This window comes from Anomalospiza imberbis, chromosome 2, assembly GCF_031753505.1.
Source record: "Anomalospiza imberbis isolate Cuckoo-Finch-1a 21T00152 chromosome 2, ASM3175350v1, whole genome shotgun sequence".
NCBI classification, from domain to species: domain Eukaryota; kingdom Metazoa; phylum Chordata; class Aves; order Passeriformes; family Viduidae; genus Anomalospiza; species Anomalospiza imberbis.
In genome coordinates, this window is record NC_089682.1 from 83508080 (window position 1) to 83530216 (window position 22137).

Consider the following 22137-nt stretch of genomic DNA (forward strand, 5'->3'; position numbering starts at 1 on the left):
ATGGTACAGTTACTGTTTTGGGCTCAGTCAAGACTCCTTAAGCATTTGTCAAACCTGTTTCTTTCCCTCATTCCTTAGTTGAAGAAGTGTGATCTTTTTATTCACCCTGGGTGTGTATATTGTTACATATACAGAGGAACAAGATCTTTGTAGTTCTTGAGACCACACTTGGGTCTTTTAAAACCTGCTATCACTATCACCTTTTCTGACAGCAGTTGTTTCCCCCTTATGATTCAGAGTTCTTCTTTTGGTTGTAGTGAGGCAATCCCTCAAATTATCTTTAACAGGTAATGAATTTTCCTGTGTTCTTTTTGAAACCTGTCTGTTGGTGAGGTAGTATTCCCAGCTGCCTAGCATGGACGGAAGGCAGAGCACAAGTCCTCCCATCTTGAGTACTGCAGGGAGAGCTGAAAGATTTCAGTATTATGACAGATGATACTTGTCCATACTGGAGGTGTGTGTGTGGACTAGCTCTAATAGTAAGAATCATCCTTCAGTCTGCAAGCCCTTTCAGAAAAACACTGGGCATTTTTTCTTGGAGATAGTGTGATTTCTGGAATGGGGCTTTCATTAGGTTATTTCATAAGATTTCTCTTTGTGACTGGTGTTGCCTTTGTCAGGCAACAAGGGAGATTTCTAGTTTGTATTAAAATTTCTTTTAAGGCTTGAAATCTTAACATATTTCAAAACGCCCATCCTGTGTAAAACTCAAACTGGTTGGTGTAGCTCTCGTTGAACTTTTTTCTGTGGCTTCTGAAAGTGATCTTGAAATATATCTGCTGTACAAATATCTGATCTTCTACTAAGACAGAACTGTTACCCCTGCAAAATTGTATTATATATTGAATAATCAACAGTATCAAGGGAACATATTGACATCTTTATGGACAGCAAGATAGATGAGTTAGCAACTTTCTTTGTGCGTGAAGTCCATCTTTAAGATGTCAGATCTTAAGCCTGTACAGAATTTGTATGTTCTTCAGCTCTTACTCATTCAGGCTGAAAGCACAGAAGTTTCTCTGACACTGAGGTGCTTCCACTTCAAGAAATCGATTTCAGTTCTAAAATAGACATAGTAAATAAATATAATTGCAGATTTATTTTTATCATGCAGGTTCAGTCAATTAGATAACACTGTGACAATTTAGAGGTGCTGTATTTTTTAGTCTGGCCACAGAATTATGGTGCTCTTGTGGCATGTAAGATGTCAGATTCATCAATGCAAATGTTGTAGTAGAATTTGACTGCTCTTTTTGCACTCCCCCACCCCCAGCATATTCTGTTTTGCTAGATCAAAGTTTCACAGTGTGTTTGTGCTAAATGTTAGATGATAGAATAGCTTCATCCGGGAAGACTTCCGTTTAAATACATTATGCTTCTTATCAAGTAATAGGAAAGAATTTACTGATCTGGCAAAGTTGAAAGCATATTCTTTCCCTAGTACTGTGGTGCATTACATGTATATGCATGGCTGTGGTGTGTGTCTACATACATTTGAAAATCCTTAAAGGCAAAGTAATTTTTGTAGTGTTTAATTGCCAGCTATAAATTGACTGAAATACTGTTGTGATGCCAGTGTATTCAGCTGTGTTTGTGACTTGGGCATCAATTGTGCAAAAGCATAAAATACACTTGGTTCTATAGGACTTTCCACCTACATTGATTAATTCTGTGGGGATAATAGAAAGTAGCCAAAGCTGCTGAAAATGTGAGTGGGACAAGTAAGTTGCACAAGATGCTGCAGTTCTTATGTAACTGATGATCAGAACAGTTGTTAAATACCTCTGTGTACTTGACTGATAGTGCTCTGCCTTGAGCAATGAAGGGGAAAGTCTTAGACATTTCATTATTTTGCTAAAGCGTGACTCAAGTTTCTAAGAAACAAAAAAAGTGAAAACCCTGATGGATTTGGACCATCTGTTTTAGTTTGAAATTCAAGCTCAGTGTTTTGATATTTTTTAAGCTGTTTATCAGTTAAAAAATAGCTTTAAAGCTAATAATTTTTGTAATTTTGACTTTTAAATTTCATTTTAATCTATTGCTTTTGAACAATGGTTGCTCACAGATTCTCAGGAACATTTGAGACTCTTGACCTTCTAAATTAGAAAAAATGACTGAATTAAAAAATTGGTGTTTCAATTTTGTATTTCCTGGTCAGATGTCTAAATTTACTGAGAGTTAGGGCTTGTACTTCTGAAAATGGAAAGGCTCTGCTGAGATAATATAATGGAAGATAGATGTGCAATACAGCTTGCAGAGTTTTGTGATTTACTGAAATGAAAGTGTAACTTTTAGACATTCATTGTGATCTCAAAATGTGTTTTTTCCAGTTCCTGCTGATATGTTATGTTAAAAAATGTGTACTTCAGTTTATGTCTATTTTCAGCTTCCAGTCCTTCTTGGGCATGAAGTTTCTATACTACTAAAAACTTACTTTTGTAATTGTTGCTTATTGTGTCATTTTTAGTCTCTGATTTGGTGTGTTTTGGTCACATTTCTACCTCATCCATTTCTTCAATTCTGCAGCACTTCTGACCCTGAAATTAATATTTAAATGTGTGCTTTGAGATAACAGTAATCTTTATTTTATCTTCTCTTCCTGCATGTATAATATTGTATACTTGCATATGTAAAGGTCACAATAGCTCTTGAACAGCTTTACCTCTACACTTGGAAGGAGGAAGAAAATCGTGTGTATTAATTAGTTGTGCTGAAATTTGATGCTAAGCTTCCTTGCTAGTGGGAGTGAATTCTTAGTTGTGAGATCTTTAACCAGGCAATAATGTGTCTTGATAATTTGATACCCTTCCCTCTGAGAGCATCACACAAGCTGGGATGGCATGGGATGCCTCTTGCTGTGACCCCTTGTGAGTGGTGTGGAGCTCAGTAGTGCTCTGTGTTTGTGTGTCATCTGAGCACAGAACTGCTTCAGCTGGAGACCAAGGGAAAGGCAACCAATGCAGCCAAGTTGCTTTGTGTTTTGGAGCCCTCATGAAGCTGTCAAATTGTTCAAGTGGAAGTATTGTGTAATATAAATTAGTTTTAAGGCTTTGAATCTCTTGCTTGTTCCTTTTTAGTCAAGCAGATTTTCCCTGGTATTAATGCTGAGTTTTAAGTAACTTTGTTTCCAGAAGAGGTCTGTGAGGTTTTTTGTTGTCTTCGTGCACATCTGTCCTTGAAAATGCAGATTGTGGGTGAATGAAGAAATCCTCCTTGTACCTTGTTACTGGGTGGTCAGCCATTAAAACCATAGGTGATTCTTCCTTTCTTCACCACTGCTACAAACTTTCAGAAGGAAAAGCAGTGTGTTGAAAAGAATATGCTTCTGAAATAAATAAAACCTCATGCTGGTTAGCTAGTTATCAAAGTTGTAAGCAGGCTTATTATTTATACCTTGTTATCCTGAGATGCTTTCCTCAGTGCATTGCAGCATAGCTGTAAGCTGCCAAAGAGATGGTAGTGTACAATGTCACTCACTGTTCCTCTGAGTATCCAAAATGATTGGGCTGGACTGAATTTACAACCTATGCATTTACAGTCAATGATGTTGCTATGTATTTGTGAAGAATATTTCCAAGTTATGTAAAAATACTGTTTTTCTAAAAAGTGTATTTCTAGGGGAAGAGAAATAGAAAGTAATTTGATTACTGTAGAATTAGATTAATTAGATAGAAATGAAGTTCTCAACCAATTGTTGACAGAAGTGCTGCAGTTTAGTTAAAAGAATTGGTAAGTTTTCTAGAATTCAGATTTATGATGTCTGACTGTTGAGAGCTTACATAAATAAGAGGGGGGTTTGTTAGAGGAATACTTGACTTAATACTGGTTTTGAATGCCTTTGTATAACTAAGGTAAGGAACAGGGTCAGAAGAGTCAGTGGTGGTCTTTAAAAATTAATGACATGGAAATTTTTAGTCAATAGTACTAAATCTCAGTAATAGGCTTTTTTTACTGAAATTTTTTTGTGATTCATTTTAATTATCTTTTTGAAAACAAGTTGATTCTTAGTATGTGAGGTGACTATCCTTTGTATATGTAAAATGCTTGTGAAATTACAAAGAGTAGCCTGCGGATATAGACGTTCTCCCTCTGACATGTTTCATAGGGAGCTCAAGTGTAGCAACTCGTTTCCTTCTTTATAATTTCATGATCGTTCTAACACCAACTGTTTAAGGCTTAAACTTTAGATGGGAAAAAATTGAGACAAAGTATAGTTAATGAATAAAAAAGTTTGTGAAGATGATGAGGCTATCCAGATAAAAGGTTTGTCAGAGATGGAAATTTTAACACTTGCATGTGAAATTGCACCAGAATATTAACCTAGCATTGCCTATGACATTATAAATCTGTTATTTTGAGTTGTCAATTCATTTTTACAATAATTTATTAGCAATAGGGTTCAAGTATTTTTACGGTCAGTATTCATGAGAAATATGTAGTTACAAACCCTGCTTTCTATATTATTTCAGTGCAATGTAATTAGCTTCCAGCTGGTGTTTTGCAGTTGTGGTAAACTATTAGTTGGCAGGAAAACATACTGTAACTGTTAAGAATTAAATTAGACTAAATATCCTTAGGAAATTATTTTAATTAAAATAGAATGTTTTGAGAGTCTTTAAATCCTTTTTGAATAATTGTTTAAATTAAATTATTATCAAGTAGGTTGGCTTTCATGGGAGAGATTGATCTTTGTTTTAATGTGAATTTCTGCTTTTTTTTGTAGTAATGGTATGCTGTTAGAAAAGAAATCTTTAATCTTTTTTTCACTAAGATTTGAGAAAATACTGACCACTATAAATGTGGTGCTGCCACAGTAGTCAAACTGGATACTTTTCACCACATATATTTCACCTTGTTAAATAATAGTTCTGTTTGAAGCACAAAATCAGTTGATATTTTATATTTAATGGGTTCTAAAAATAGATTTAAAAGGTCGTTTAAAACCCGTTAGTTCTCTCTCCATGTTTTTAGAGTAAATGACAAGCATTCATGAGATAGTTTGTCTTGATAAGCAGAACTAGGCTACGGGTTTAGTTATATTTTTCTTCGTTTCCTGAGGAAGAAAAACAAGGCCTTGAGATTAGCAAGAGAAGAACAGGACCTACTAAACAAAATCATGGGGTGACTTTTATTCAGTCTGGTATTAACCCTAGGTAGAGTGAAATGTGTTACCTAAGCTTGGAGTTGACGTGTCCATGGAATACTTCGGAATTCTTTTTCAGAAGGCACAGAAGGCTCCTAGAATACTGGCAGTAGATAAAGGAATACCAATAACTGACCTCAAGTTTTTGCTACAGCTAGGCTAGCTGCCTGTCTTGCTGGGATCCTAGAGTATCTTGCCTTGTATATGTTTCTGTCTTAAACGTTATGTATAGAAAGTTTATCTATTTTTCTAGTATTTTGTTTCTGAAGTAGATTTTGTGTATGCATCTTGAACCACTTTGATCAGAATGGAACGGGTGCTATTTATATCAGTCTTAATACATAGAGTAGTAGTTCTTAACCCAGGGTTCATGATCACAAGATACTATGCAAATACTTTACTTGGACACAGAGTAATTAAATCACACAGAATCGGCCCTGGAATGGGGGGAATTGGAAGGAGATGGTTGCTTCTCTAAGCAGCTTTTACCTTTTGAGGAGATGGTTGCTTCTCTAAACAGCTGCTAGTTTGTCAGAATACTTTGGCAAGCATTATTCTTGAAGTCCTATGTTAACCATTTTTGCTGTTTCTGTATGCATTCTTTGAATATAGACATGCTAAGTGTCTAGCATTCCATGGTCTGACTGTACAAAGCCTCAGAAACCCATTGTGCTGCACTATACCGGTACATGAGAAGAAATACCTCAGTCTTTGTTCTTTTGTTAGTGAATATCAGTGGCTTTTTAATAACTTAACAGTTTGTTATATCATTTTAAGTAACTGTTTTTTTCCCCTTAGGGACGAAACCCTTTTTTTCTGGAGCCAGCAATAATTATAACAGTTACTGATGGAAGTAAATTAACTACTACCAGTGGGATACAGGAAGAGGTAAGATCTAACCTCTGGTTACAGGGATCTATACTAAATATTGTTTAAACATTGCTACTGTTTACAGTAGGACCATAAGTGGCTCCTCAGAAGAATGCTCATTAATAGCTTAAACTTGCTTATGTCTTGATTAATTTCAAGTAATTTTATGCAATAGTACTATGAAAAGCCAAATAACTGTTTTTCCTTCATGTAACAGAAACCTGTGGAGCAATTGTTGGTGTGTTTAGTAGAATGAGTTTTGCTCTTTCTAGGTAGTTCATGGCTTTTCAAATATGTTGCAGAAGAAATTGATTTCTGTAAAGCACGTGTCCTTAATTGGTCATAAGTTCTTTTTGTACACACCCAAGTTAAAGTAGTGATTTCCCAAAGGATGTCGCTACTAGGGAGTATATGAAACATGTACTACTCTCACACTGAGTTCTTAAAAAGATTATAATCAAATCAGTAGTCTGTTTAATTCAAGGTAAGAACTGAAGAAATATATTCCAAGTTACATCTGTAGAGCAGTTTGAAATGGAGATCTTAATATACTGGAGTACCCACTCAGACATCTAGCAAACTCTGAGAAATAGCAAATGCTGAGGCACTGAACTGTTTTAACTTACTGGCCAATTTGAATTCTTTCCTTAAAAAGATGGATGTGGTTGCAAGGGGTAGGATTGGTCTGACCAGCTCAGTGCCCAGTCCATGCAGTAGTAAAAAAAAAAAAAAAAAAAACCAAAAAAAAAACCACCCAAAAAACCAACAAAACCAAAAGAAAACCTACATCAAATCCCTAAGCACATTCCCTTTTCAGGGAAAAGGTTAATATGCAAAGGTCCATTTTAAAACATAAGAGGAGAATTCAGACTTTTGCCTGTGCTGCACCACATTTGACTGTACAGATTAACTTGTACTTTGCTGTTCATTAGTTACTCAGATTTCTCCTAATAATGTATCATATTGCGTTCTTACAGCACTTACAGAATTTTTATGCGTGAAAAGTGGTATTTGAGTGGTGTTTTTAATATATCTGACTTGAAGAGAGTTGAATGATTGCATAATTCTGTGTGGACTCCTAACAACCATAGCTAGTAATTGAAAGGGAATTCCTGGATTCATGGTAACAAGTAGGCTATCTGTATGAAATCTCACTTCCATCATACTTTTTTTTTACCCAATAAGCTATTTTCAGATTAATTCTCTGATTGAATGTGTGCAGTCCAAAATACTGAGTAGAATAGTGTGACACTTTTAGAGTCTCCTGCAACATACAATGCAGTTAGCAGCAGAATACTGTTTTGGGTAATCTTTTATCTGTGTAAGTCCTTCCTTGAGGAGAAGAATCTCTGTTGTCAGATGAGTTGTAAAATCTGGCACTGACATACTGGAGTGAGGAACACCAAGGTGCTCAGAGGGTGAAACTAATAACCTCTGGGTAGAGGCTGAGAACTGGGTTTGTTCAGTCTTCAGAAGAGAAGACTGGGGAGTGCTTTACCACCCTCTGCAACAGCTGAATGGGACAGGCAGCTTGTATTTTCCTGGAGGTACCCAGGGCACAAGAGGCAACAGCTGCGAGTTGTCCCATGGGAAATTCTGATTGGATATCAAGAAAATCTTTAACTGTGTGGGTGATCAAACACTGGACATGTTGTCCAGTGACTTTGGGGATAGTTAAAGCTGCATTGGACAAGGCCCTGAGCAGTCAAAAGCCTCTGGACTGTACAACTGTCATGTATTCCTTTGAGTCTAGGCAGTGCTATGATTCTGTTACATTTCCTTTCATCTTTGTTACCCAAAATGATTTCGGTAAGAAAGCTGCATTGGTAGTTAAGCTCTTTCTTTGACAACAAGAATCAGGACTTTTATAGCCAGCCAGGATTTTTTTTTTTTTGTTCCTTTTCCTTTTAATGTGGATACAACTTCATCTTAGTCTTCACACGAGGACATTTTCCTGGAGTCAGGCAACCGTTTGGTCATACATTCACATCTTTAAACTGTTATAACTTAGGTTGAGACAAAGGGTTTTCTGGTGACTGCATTAATCTACTAAAATTAGACCTGGCTCATGAGCAGTGCTGAATAAGTGTGTGCTACAACCAGAGTTTGTGTCGTGATCATGTCAAATCAGGCCCAATGTTACAATTTTGTGATTGTTAAATTGCATTCTAGAAATACAGAATTTGCTCTAATAATAGTGAATTAATGTGGGGTTTTTTGTTATAAATAAGCCAATGTAAAGGTGTTCCATTCCTCCAGAAGACAAAGTGACCATTGGTCTTCCTGCAAGACAAAATGGAAGTCTTAATGCTTTTCCATATGTGTGTACTGGGTATATCCCAGCAAAGGATGTGATTTTTTTCCTTTTTTTTGTCATAGGTGTACTGGTAGAAACATTCTTAACACTATCAAAGAGAAGAGGAACAAAGCATCGAAGGGTGCTACTACTGTCTTTCAGGGATGATCTTTTGCTGTTGTCAGTGTGTCCAATTGATCAGAATTTTTCTTAAAGTCTACCTTGAGTGTCCTTTACAGTTACTTCTCAAGTTGGACATGCAGAAATGAACTAGAATTAGTACAAGAACACCACCCTGGAGATATGGAAGTTCATTGCTTCTTTAGTTCACTAACAAAGCTTTTTCAGTCACTTTCTAATGTCTGTTCTGTTCTTTGGATTTGACTTCGGGGAGGCTTTTCAGAATTGGTGTTGGAAGTGATCATATCCCACTGGCTATGACAACAATGTTTTTACTTCTTAGCCTTGCCCCAGGCAGTGTATTTTTAGTTCTTTTAAGACACATGTACAGAGGACCTACAATGTTGGGCTGTGGTGTTTTGTTTGGGGTTTTTTTGGAAAGCCTGTGAAGCCAGCATGGAACCTGGAGGCAAGTTTTCTCAAAGCTTTGTCATTCAGATGAACATTTGCATTCTTACCAAAGAAATCAGTTTATCACTATGGGAACACTGTCATTTGCCTTAGTGTGAAGCAGTTAAGCTTAAACCCTGTTTCAGAGCTCTTGCTGAATTCTTCAGATGTCCTGTTCCTTTGTGGATTTTGAAATGGGTGTTTCAGATAAAGCCTTGCCCTTCAGTGAGTGCTGCTTTGTCTCCCATGGGTGTGATTATTCAGACTGAAAACAGACATTATATTGTCTATGCAGTTTTCTCCACCTGCACATGTCAGTAACACTTTCAGTTCTGTCCCTTCTGGCACTGCTTTTTAATGCATCAGTGCCAATGCACTGAAAAGTGCCAGCATCAATTCTGTGTAGTTATATGGCTTGTCGACCAGACTTTTCCCTGGACTCATTAGTTTGAGTCATAACTTGAGGAGAGGATGGGCTCATACTATTGGCAAACCATCATTAATTAGTTGGTTGCACAGTATGGATTCATTATGGAGTGGCTTTTGCCTCTGGCCTGATCCCTCAAATCAGTCTTAGCCCTTTCTTCATCTTTAATGTTTAAATGTTTGAAGGGATTTCTTATTCCTCCTCATATTATGAAATAACATACAGTTTGAGTTTCACAACTGCTGAGCCATGTTCCCTTATTTTCCCTCAACATACCCTCTAAAGTAGCATCAAACTTGTCTGCAAGACTGAAATGGAGTTACTAGCATATTGATACACTCTGATAAATAATTACACGAGCAAAAAGTATGAGCAATGCTGCTTGGTTTCTGTATGTTGCTATTCTTCTGATCTTCCAGTTGTGAGAGACTCTTACAGGAATAATATGTGATTTTTGTGCGACTTCATCCCCCAGCTGTTTGGCATTGTCACATTGATCCTTCCCAGAGCTGATCACCTTGCATTGCACTTGTAACAGCTGTGACAAGTGTCACAGCAAGGTTCTGCTTACTGTCAGGAATAATCAGGAACTTTAAATGCTCTATTATGTTTTTTATCATAGTTCCTCCAGTTAAAACTTCTGATTTTTAAACAAACTCTGCAAGAAATAGATGGCAAATATCATTAAATGAATGTTTCCATTATTTCTCATCTTTATTATTCTTGTTAGCAGTAATTTTTGGGTTCACGGGACTTGACAGTGAGCTCCAAAGCTCTTGATGTGTAAATTCTTAATGTGTAACTATCAGCTCAGTGAGTACTTGGTGATGGCTAATGCTCTCTTTGGAATGGCCAAGTATATCATGTATTGACATGGTAGATCTTGACCTTGATGTCTTCGGGATCTCCTTGAGTTCTCTCCCATGGAAGAGCAATTTGTCATTCTGTGTGTTATAACCGCATAGGATTGGATGGAAAAAGATGGGAAAACATAATATTGTTGATAACTGTAAGTAGAGTTTCTCAGTCTGTCAAGAGCTGATGTTCTCAGCTGGGCTTCAATGGTTACCTGTCCTTAGTTCTTCAAGGATGAAAGGCTGAATTTGCTTGGATGTGAGATGTCTTGTCCTTTTTTTTTGAGTACCAGAAGAGCATGCAAGGAAGGTTACTTGCTGATAATTTTTTTTTTTCTGTGCAAGAGAAGTTGACTGTAGTCAAAATTTTGATTAGTGCCTAGTCTTCTAATGCCCTTTTATGAGATATCCCAAGATGGAGCTGCCTGTTACTACCTGGGTACTAAAGCTTAAGCAGTGCTATTGGTGCCCCTTCTAGTGGATGAGCCTTTATGTGTAGCCATTACCAGAAGATCATCACTGTCTTTCTCAGACTGCCCTGCCAGTGCAGTGTTCTAATGCTTATCTAGCTTTTTTCATCCTGGGTTCTCTAGGATCCTCATTTTTCCCCCCAGGATATTATGAGTGCATAAAGGTAGGTAGAAAAAAGACTGAGAATAAATGAACCTGCTCACCAATAACCTTGTACTGAAGAGATCTTCTAGAACACTCTTTATCTTCCACCCCCTCGTAGTTCTGGAATATTTTAGTTGTTTTAAAGGCAGGAAGATAAGACACATGCTGATTGTGTAGTGGCATTATTATTGTGGTATTTGGGAATGGTATGGCTTCTGTGTGCTCCTACAAACGAGTGATGAGACAAGACAGCTGGTTTCTAGTACTAGCTGGGAGGACACTTGTTGTCTGTGTACAGTCACACATTGAAGACCACAGCTGGTAAATAACCTTCCATTAATTAGTTCAGTCTGCCTTTATCTTTCATACTGGTTATTGAGAAAGAGGAAAATGTGTGCATGCCTTCATATTAAAATTTGCATAGGGAAAGAAATTAAATTCAAGATGTAGAATTCTAGGCTCATCTTAGTTTCTGCTAGGTATGCAGTTGCTATGGTAATACAGGACCAAGTTACTAATGTCTGAATGAGGTGATTTGAATCTATAACTTCACCAGTATAAATTTTAAAGGATGTTAAACTTAACTGGAATTAAATTGTTGCAAGGAAGGTGAGGACATTTGACTTGATGATAATTGCTTTGTATTTTGTCTTAGAGTTTAAAAACTTTTATGTTTGTAATATGTGCATAATGCAGTGGCCAGCTTATGACTACTCTTTGGTTTTGGCACTCTCTCCATATAACCAGCTAAGCCAATTAAATATTTTGTAGCTTGAGGTAAACTGAACTCAGGATACTGTTGGTTCAGGATCCAGTGGGGTACTTTATATATATAAATATTCATAGTAAAAAATATGTATATATGCTGCCCGAAGGAAAGCAATGCTGTTACATAGGTTGTGTTTTGCAGCTCAAATGTACTCTTTGGGGATAGTCTATCTTCAGTCAGATCTAAGTAGGAAAGCTTGAATGGCATTCCTTAATACCCCCAAGTGAGGATGGCAGAGTGCTTGCAATTCAGTGTTTTTACAGTCAGGATTCCAGGCTGTTAACTAAGAATGTGGCTATTCTTTTAACTGAGTTTCCATTGTCAGGCAGTCGTTGTGGCTCTTTGTTTAGAGGGGATAAGACATGCATGTCAAGCAGTTAGTTACAAACCACTGAGTTCCTTCCCTTTGTCCAGTTTCGTGTAAAACATGAAGCATTTGGAGAAAATAGTTCTGTTCTTACATGTACTCTGTGCTTGCATAAGCAAAAAGAGAAAGTCTGGAGGAATCATCAGGTGTGCTGAAAAGTCCAAAATATTCTGATTCTTGGCCACATTTTGAGTAGTTTTGTCATGTTTGGTCGTAGTTTCGAGATTGTATCAATAAATTGATTGCTTTTCAAACAACAAGGTATGTGTTTTTCCCAGTATGAGATGCTGCAATTATGTAAATAGAAATAGCTGCAGGATCTGGTTTTGGAAATCAGGCTTCAATGCTTTCAAGCTATCTCTTAAAAATAAGCAAACAAAAACCTGTTTTAACAGCTTTCTGTAAATTCTCTAACCTCTATGAATGTTTGTGAGTGTTTGTGTGGATTTGCATCAAGTTTTGGAACAGACTAGTACTTTCTTGCGAGCATTGAGCTGAGGGTTGAGAACTGGGATTTTTTTGAAGGCTGCATGAGAAAAAATGAGGACATGTTGAGTTTGCTTCAGCATGTGGACTTAACACCCCCCTTGTATGTAGTGTGCTAATGGAACTGTTTGCACCACTTGAGTCGTTGCTTTGGGGATGCTTTTTCCTCTTTTGTTGCTGCAGTGCTTCAGGTGAAATGAGAATTTTGCTTGTGCTGACAGTGGTATCATCAACCAGGGATGTATCAAAATTTCTGGAACTTGCAATGACTTGTTGCAAATCTATCTGTGCAGGACTTCTGTAGTTGAATGTTTGGATAAGCTTTCTCTTTCTCACTAATCTATGTGAAGTATCTGGATGCAAAAAGAGCATCTAGGATCTTCTGAATGCCATGTGCTGTCCTTTAGAAGCTTGTCTCAGTTTTGTTAACGAGGTATTAAATGTATGTGGAGAGAGAAGTGTGCTTATATAGAGTGAATTGCCATTGCTATGAAACCTGAATTTTTGTTTCTTTTAAGAGCTGTGTATTCACAGATTTAAATCCCTTTCCAGCTCCATTTACCTCTCAATTCCCCTTTACCTGGAAGTGAGTTGACTAAGGAACCCTTTCGATGGGATCAGAGGTTATTTGCTTTGGTTCTCCGCTTGCCTGGTATTACAGCACCAGAATCAGAACAGATGACAGGGGTGCCTGTGGATGACTCTGCTATCACACCTATGTGTGAAGTCACAGGAGGTGAGTGCCCTTGTTTCCTTTGGCAAGTCGTTACTTTCCAAAGTGTAAATTAATTCAGTTTAGTTCAATTAATTGTGTGATTCCATGTCATTGAATAAGGATTTCTAAGTTCTTACAGTACTTGTAAAAACCCTCATAAACCCTGTTATAATGAAACATTAGGACACTTACAGCATTAAAGCTACAGACAGTTAAATGTAGCCTATCTTGGAAGAGTGAACCTACTTTCTTAAGAAATGTTTTGTAAGAGAGCTTACTCTTTTCTACTACACCTTGGTATTGCAGTTAGAAATTGTAATAATTGAGTCTCTTCTGCAGTACAGTGTTGGTTAATTCCTGTCACACTATGGTCTAAAAAAGCCAAAGTGAAGGAAGTGGGTTGTTTTAGGTTTTTTCCCTCCAGAGCACACAGAATGCCTTTCAGAATGCATAATAATTCTGCAGAATTGATACTTTTCTCAGTTACAGATCATATTGTTAATATCTTAGTAATTGTATTCCAGATCAAATTCAGGCATTGAGTTTATTACCTTTTAAAAGTATGATGATTCTTCTAATGCATCAGAGAGAATGTGATAGAGAGGAAGCAAGGGGCTTTGAAAAGTATTCCAAAAGGATTTCATTCCACTGCTTTCTGACTGGTATGTAAGCTGTACTGGCAAGTGCTTTGACTGAAATTTGTGGACAGCTTAAGTGTTGACGTCTGTCACAAGGGGGAGCCCATTTTCCATGAATGCAACTAAGAATTTGAGTTAGTCATTAAGGGTCTAAAATACAAACATTTCCACTGAGACACTTGTCAGTGCTTCACTGGGCTGCCTTGCTGCTTAAAAAAAGAGGGAGTGTTCAGGAGAAGCTTTAAATCAGTGATCCATACATAAATCAATGTGTGGTGATTGAACAGTTTTCAGTGATCCAAGTTAAAATGAGGGTAGAAACACTGAAGAGCTTTAACCCTGACTGTTTCATTCTAGGTCGATCATATTGTGTGTGCTCTCCAAGAATGCTGAATCAATGTCTTGAGTCATTGGTGCAAAAAGTGCAAAGTGGAGTGGTAATAAATTTTGAAAAAGCTGGACCAGATCCCTCACCAATTGATGGTACTTGAAATTTTTTACACTGTGGTTTGAAATAACAGGGGTAACTGTCATCAGTGTAACTTAGTGAACTTAATATAGTAGTTGTCAAATCAAAAGGGAAACGATTGCAATTTGAAAGACTTAACTACAAAAAGGACCTACCTGTTAATTCTGAAACTTTGTAGTGTCTCAAAATACTGGCTGTAGCTGCCAGACATTCTGCATTTGGTGAAACCACTCAGGTAGTCTTAAATGCATTTGTTCATGTCAGGCATAGTTAAAGGGATTTATGGGTTTTAGCAGTTTTCAACCAGCTAGAAGTGTAAATAACATGATATGGAAAGACCTGGGCTTATCCCTTTTTCTTCAATGTATTAAAGTGGCTGTAGTAAGAGTTAAAATAACAAATACACCTGTGTGGCATTAATTTCTCAATCTAAATGGCTTAGCTAGGTCCCTCTTTGGATGTTACTGAGAAGTTTTTGAGATTTTTAAAAAAATTTACTTTGCTGCAATAAAAATCCCAGCAGTATTAGTCATGTATATCACTTCTTTAATGCTTGTTAATGGCAATGGAGGAAAAAGAAACATTATAATGAAGGGCTCCAGTTAATTGGTTTCTCAGTTTGTGTTTTTGCAGACGTGCTTACTGACAACTATCTGCTATTCTTAGAAATAATATTAACTGCAGGAAGGGCTTCCCTGGGATTATAAGTCTTTGACTCCTCACAGAATTTATTTCATACTGTTCTTGAGTTTTAGCACTATTTTGACTCAAAGCCTTTTTCTTCTGTAGATGGGCAGGTGGAGATATCCAGACCCTTTGGACCCCAACCTTGGCACAGCTGTCACAAACTTATCTATGTCAGACCAAACCCTAAAACTGGGGTTCCTATAGGTCATTGGCCTGTTCCTGAATCCTTTTGGCCAGATCAGAATTCTCCAACACTGGTATGTACTGAAGTTAAAGCAAAGGGTTTGTGCATGCAGAAATATTCCAGGATTTCCTATTCAGAGATTCTTTTTCAAATTTTGACATATGTATAGCATTTTAGCAAATGTGGAAGGAGTGTGACCCAAGGAGTGACACATGCAAGCCTATAAACTACTGGTGAGCAAATAACATGGGGTTTTCTTTTTAGTAACTTCGAAGCTTTAGGAAACTGCCTGTAAGAGATTTTTGACTTAGAACATGCACGTAAGTGATGGTTTGAACCCCGTTAAATATCAAATGGTGGCACTTGGTAAAAGCCTATCGAATTCTATTGCCTCATAGAGGGCATTAATAAAAGATAGTATGATCTTGACAATTTGAATCCCTGTGGTAGTTCTACTTCCATTCTAGCAAGTGAATATAATTTCATCTGCTGTTGTGCAGTGTAGCCACACTTTCAATTTATCCAAACTGAGAAAACTTCAGCTTTTAAATTAATTTATTAATTAAGAATTAATTTACCTGTTCTTTTTCACAAAAGCATGTATTCCACTGCCTTTTGGTCTGAGAAATAATCATTGGTATAGTGTAATGCATTTTTGTGTTTCTGTTTATATTTGAAACCGTTGAAGTAGAAATCCTGCAGTTGTGTAATGGTTACCTACATTTAATGATTATCTAATTCTTCTGGGTTTTTTGATATGAAACAGATGTGCTGACTTACACTCACCGAACTACTCATAAATTTTATCTCTTGGTTAGAAAACAGATTAAGTCCTTTGAAATACACATTCTTGAGGAGTGATGGAGTATGCCATTTTAGTAATTTATCGGTTTTTGTATTTTTGACATCTGTGGTCACATTCATTAAAGGATGTGAATGTCTTACTGAATTACAAGCAAGCTAGCATATATGAATAAAAGTATATTTTCTGTAGTCATTAAAAAAACCAAGGTGTCATGTTGTAGTGGGTGTTTGAAGGCTGTTCTGTAGGAAAGCTGTGTATTCCTGTGTATTCCTTGTAATTGCTGTCAGTAGCGTATCTGCCTCCATTTGCTGTGTAGAGTCTGTTCAGTTTACTACTCCAGATCTTAATCAAGATTGATAAAATAGATCTTGCCAAGTGTTGTTGAATGTAATCTTCAAAAAGCCTGAAGTTGACTTACTCAAATGGCAAAAAGATGAGATTTTTTGTTGTAGTGTGTATAGCTCTCAGAACTATAAAGCACTGTCATGTACAGCTAAATTCTTGTTGACATCAATTGAAATTCTGAGTTGTACCTTCCTCATGCAGTGTTGGGGAGCTAAGTTGCTGATAGTGTTTCAAGACCTGTATTACAGTAGTGTTCAAACACAGCATATATTGTCATCAGTTTGTATGTATGTAGCATATCTTGTCTGCTTAAGAGTTCATAGTTAAATACTTGACTTTCCCTGCCTGTTACCTGATCCACAGTGGAGTTATTTCAAACAGTTCTATTACAAGAACTTAAGTCTGCTGTGGCTAATGACACCATCAAGGCTTTCTTAAATGTATATGAAAGTCTGCTAATAATTATGCTGGCAGATCAACATGTAAATGGCTGCTTCAGCTGCTCAGAGGTAAAAATAGTTCTGCTGTCCAGCAAAGGATTATTGGACTTCTCAAGTCTAAGTAGTCAATTTCTTTTGCAGCCTTTTTATTACTAGTCTGACTTTGGTGGCTTGGTCAAACTCCACCACAACTATTTATTACTTATATTCTTTGAAAAGAGTTATTCTTTGTCAATTTGGTTGGTCCTCCTCTTTGGTGTCCTGTTGGAGAGCCCACCTTCCTCAGGGTGGAGAACTCAAAGCAAGACCAACTCTCTTGACAGATAACTTGTTTGGGTGGCTTATCCTGAAATAAAGAGCCTAGAGCTTAGACATAAAATAATTATTTTCAATGTGAGGTGGTAAGATGGTCCAGGAAACCTTTTGTTTCTCTACTTCATCTTGTGCATTTGTGAGCTACCTTTCTGTAAATAGAGTAACTGGAAGGAGGCTTCCCAAATGAGCTCTTCCTCAGATTCTAGTGGCCTTGGGGGAAGGCTCAGAGTAAGTATAAGAGCTTACATTCCTCCCTTCAATGGAAGGTGTAGAGCTCCAGTTTTCATCACACTGAAAATCATCTCTCCCTTTTGGCAAAAGAAATTTTAAGTTGTTAACTTACAGTTGAAAATTGTGGCACAAAGGCCATTTTCCTGTGATTAATAAATAGATTTTAAAAATCCAAACACTGAAATTCCTTGAAGTAACTTTTTTTCCCCTCAGGCCTAGTTAAAATGTGAGTTTTTAAAGTTTTTTCCTGAATTCATGCTGCTCTAGATCTTTATAGTTGTTTGAATTTTGTAACTGTTAAATTTGCCAAGAAGGAAAAGCTCCTGGCAAAGTCAGCAAATGCAGAAGTACAGCACCTGCTTCTGTAGGGAATGAAAATGGACGTGTCCCAGAGTAACATTGATGATGTTTTTTGTCCCCACTAGGACTTGCTCCCATTTGTACAGCTTTTGGATAAATGCAAGAAGTTTGAGTTGCATATTACTCTAGACTTCCTATTGTGAAGTAATTAGCACTTACTTAGAAAACAAGATTCCTTCAGAATAAAACAGTGCTAACATCATAAATTGCTTAGGACTCATTAACAGTAAATGAATCCTGTATTAAGGAGTAGGCTCCTTAAATAGTATGTTTTCAAAGAATCTGTATTGCTTCATTTGTCATAGTACAAATGCGTTTTGATTGTTGTGCAGCCTTATTAACAGTGGAATACTTTGTTTAGCCACCTCGCACATCTCATCCTGTGGTGAAATTTTCCTGTACTGACTGTGAACCGATGGTCATTGATAAACTGCCTTTCGATAAATATGAATTAGAACCTTCACCACTGACCCAGTTTATTCTGGAAAGAAAATCCCCTCAGACCTGCTGGCAGGCAAGTAGAATGCATGCTAAATTGAAGTTTATGGAATACTGTTTTTCATCTGTCTTATTCTGTAATCGGAATTGGGTGTGAAATTTCAGAACACAATACTTGGAGTGTAAATCCAGTGTAATATGTTTTATTGCAGGTGTATGTGAGCAATAGTGCAAAATACAGTGAACTTGGTCATCCTTTTGGTTACTTGAAAGCTAGTACAGCGCTGAATTGTGTGAATTTATTTGTGATGCCTTACAATTACCCAGTCCTGCTTCCACTGCTAGGTAAATACCACTTCATACAAATTTGCTTATGTGGTAGGTAATTGAAACATTGATATCATCTAAATAGATTACTGCAATTAATGCCAGCATTAATAACACCTGGAGAAAGGTAGAATCAGTAGCTTGTTTCACTTGTCTCCAGTTGTCTGGCCTTCATGACTCCAACTTAGTGTGTAAGATTTACTCAGTCATCATTTGCAGATATGTTTTAGTCTCACTTTCATTGTTTTAAGAGCCATCTTTTCTTAATCTGTCTCAATACCAATTTGATCATTTATCAGGTTCCATTTTTGGCTGCAGCATTAACCTCGTGTGTTTTTGGCTTAGTTGTATATATGTTGATTTGTAGATACTAATTTAATCATTGAGGAATTTACATTTGTTCAGGAGTTTCTTTTACTAGAATTTTATTATTTAGAAAAAAAATTACAGTGCTGTCTAGACATGCTTTTCATTTTGTTGCTTTGCTTTTTTTATAACTATTAGATGACTTGTTTAAAGTACACAAGGCAAAGCCTACATTGAAATGGCGTCAATCATTTGAAAGCTATTTGAAGACAATGCCTCCTTATTACCTTGGGGTAAGAAGACTGTGTTAAAATTTCTGGTTTATAGTTGTCTTTTCACTATGGATGTAGTCTCTATTTTAAGTAAAATAAGTATTAATTTGAGAGAATAGTTAAACTTCATACATAATGTGTGTTTTCACTGGAGTCCTGTGGGAGGCCTGAATGCTATAGAATTTTTTTAATTTCATAATACTCTGGGACTTGCATATAAATTATATTTTCGTTAACTGATTCTGTATAAATAGAACTATTTTAAAACGACAAAAAATTATTCCCTGAGTGTCTTTTTGATGTTCTTTTTGAACTTTCAGAACCTCAGGTTCTATTTGAAATGGGTACAGTTAGTTGAAGTATGTATAAAGTTAAATATGACCATGCAATATATTCCATGTTTCAGCCTTTGAAGAAAGCTGTGAGAATGATGGGAGCACCAAACCTTATAGCTGACAATGTGGAATATGGACTTAGTTACAGTGTCATTTCATATCTCAAAAAGTTGAGTCAGCAGGTAATGTTGAAGCAAAAGAGCAGTGAAAACTTACTCTAATAGCAGGATAATCCTAAAATACTCGAGTTCAGTGGCTTTGTAGGAAAAAAGAGCAGAAAGATCAAGTTAATACTTTCCCATAAGCAATTACCAAAAAATAATTTTGGTTTTTTGAATTGAAGGAAAATACATCATTTTAAATACAGACTTTATAAACTAAACTATATAGAGACAGATACGGAAGTACAAGTTGAGGTTTTCTCCTATTTAAGAAGCTTTTTCACTTAGCAGAAAGTAACATAGTTTTATCCAAAAAAAAAAAAAATGTTGTCTTCAAAGATGTTTTAGTGTTTTTTCAGGAAATAGGGAATTGTGCTTGATGCATCAGAATCAAAGTGTTCTTTCTTTGGCTTGTGGCATGAAGTGGAAAGTATTCACTAAATAAGATAACTGACATAACAGAATATCAAATAAGGATACAGATGTAAAAATGTCAAGTGACTGTTTGAACTTGCTGACTGTGTTCAGAATAGCGCCTGAATCTTTGACTAGGCTCCTGCACCAGCTAAAGCATTTCTGCCCTGCTACCTCCACTTTTGAACTGTGCATGTTAAGCTTTGTTTCAGCATAAAAAAAGTAATCTTGAATCTTCAAGAAACACTAATGCCAAGTACTTGTAACTTAGGTAATGAGTTTTTATGCACCAGCTTTTTCTTAAAACATAAATATAAATTATTATTTGAGGAAACAAGTGTCTTAAAGTCTAGAACATATCTTGTTAAATCATAGTCATATTGCTCACTAACCTGTGAACTGATGTCTCAACCTAGACATCTTGGTCTCCTCTAAGGTGTAATGACACACACTGCAAATTGTACTTAAAGCTTTTGTAACTTCTGATGAGCCCTGCCAGTAGAGACTCAGTATTCTCAATACATACTCAAATTTTTGAGTAGTCTATAAATTTATGTGAAATTGCAAAACCAAAACTGGCATTTGTGTTACTAAATTCCTTTTAGCACTGTGTTCTGTCAAAAAGCTGGCATTTATGAACATGTTTAATTTTGGTACAAATCTAACATAATATTGGGGGCTAGGTCTGTCTGGTCAACCAGTTATTTTCATTTATTTCACATTTTTTAATGTTATGACTATTTGTATTGAGCTTTAAAAAAGTTGATGCAATTGGGTGACTGACTGCAACTACAGTTGTGGGAGAATCAGTCTTGTGAGAGTTTGACTGTTCTCTGCAGGAACAGCTGAACATTATATGAGTACAGATAGATCTGCAGAGAATTACTAGTCAAATTATGACATTTTATGAAAATAAAAGCATTGCATGCATATTGGTGCTTAGATACTGTAATGGGCAGCAGAGGAGAAATATGCAGAAAACTGTTCACTATATTAAAAACTGTAGTAGGCATTAAGTGGTTATGTATTAAGCACTCCTTAAGCGCTCAGCCCGGTTATGGTCATCGTAGTGTGTTAGCACATTGTTGAATCTTGTAGGTAGGAATTTAAAATGAATAAGTCTGACTAATCCTTTTAAGAGCATATTGTCAATTTTATTTATTTATTTATTTCAAATTAAGGCCAAAATAGAGTCCGATAGAGTCATTGGCTCTGTAGGCAAAAAGGTAGCGCAAGAGACTGGAATTAAGGTCAGAAGCAGATCACACAACCTGTCTATGGCACATAGGAACGATTTTCAACATCTGCTACAGGGGATTACTGGGGAAATTCCTCATAGACCTCTAGACCTCAATATGAAGGAGTATGCTGGGTTCCAAATAGCTTTGCTGAATAAGGTAAGCACCACTGTGTGTAATGTTGTTATTTTCAATATACTTCCATTGAAATGCTAGATATTGTTTCTTACACGGCATTAATTGGAATTTCATTTACTGGAACCATAGGATTTGAAACCTCAGACATTTAGAAATGCTTATGACATACCCAGAAGAAATCTTTTGGATCAGTTAACACGAATGAGATCTAATTTATTGAAGAGTACTTGCAAGTTGCTCAAAGGACAAGATGAAGGTTAGATAACAGTTTATATTTTGTCTGCCTGTGATGTGACCATTGCTAAATAACAATGTAACAAATAATGTAGTTCTTTAAAACTTGGTGGATGTCTGCCCTTGCCATTAAGCTGAATGGATTTTTTAATATGGTTTTTCCTTACCTTATTGGAAGAAAAAATGGTGAGGACAGAAGATTGCTGATTCACTGCTTGATCCTTAGACCGTATGAGGGGACTTGGGCTTTTACAGAAGATTCTTTGTTCACTGTTTTTCCTAACTTTCATGAATGTATCTGATAAAATCACAGGGCAGTTCTGAACATTATGATCTCTCTCAGTAGAAGTGGATTGTGAGCAGTGGAAAAGTAAGCTAGCTCACTGTGTGCTGCCACTGTGATGGTTTTGCCTGTTAAGCCAACAGCAAATGGTTCAGTAGTCTGCTAATATATTCCTTTACCTTTTTTCCTGTTTCTTCTGGCACTGCTTTGTGACATTTAACTGAAGATGTTGAAATAAGTAGTGTGAGAATGGCAATGCAAGTGAAAGCTTGTGCTACATTAGTGCTGCTGCTACTTAGGTCAGATTAACATCTGTACATATTACATTATCACTTTGTCAGAGTAGTTGTTCTTCAGGCAGGAGGATTAGCTCATGTTAGGAATTTTTTCTATGGTTTCTTCTAG

General features: G+C 36.5%; 1 protein-coding gene across 5 annotated transcripts in view; it reads left to right on the plus strand.

Moving 5' to 3' along the window:
* Positions 1 to 22137, plus strand: part of INTS6 (integrator complex subunit 6) — a 38727-nt gene that overhangs the window by 10731 nt on the left and 5859 nt on the right. For 3 of the 5 annotated variants that reach the window (XR_010996479.1, XR_010996480.1, XM_068182099.1), the window contains exons 5-14: positions 5942 to 6031; positions 12950 to 13133; positions 14108 to 14233; positions 15009 to 15163; positions 17948 to 18100; positions 18237 to 18369; positions 18856 to 18950; positions 19336 to 19446; positions 21021 to 21236; positions 21345 to 21471. Coding sequence is in view for 3 of the 5 variants with exons in the window: in XM_068182099.1 (XP_068038200.1) it covers positions 5942 to 6031; positions 12950 to 13133; positions 14108 to 14233; positions 15009 to 15163; positions 17948 to 18100; positions 18237 to 18369; positions 18856 to 18950; positions 19336 to 19446; positions 21021 to 21236; positions 21345 to 21471 (1390 nt within the window). In the remaining 2 variants the exon portion in view is untranslated. The remainder of the gene's footprint in view (positions 1 to 5941; positions 6032 to 12949; positions 13134 to 14107; positions 14234 to 15008; positions 15164 to 17947; positions 18101 to 18236; positions 18370 to 18855; positions 18951 to 19335; positions 19447 to 21020; positions 21237 to 21344; positions 21472 to 22137) is intronic. The other 2 variants (XM_068182100.1, XM_068182101.1) reach the window with 2 other exon arrangements.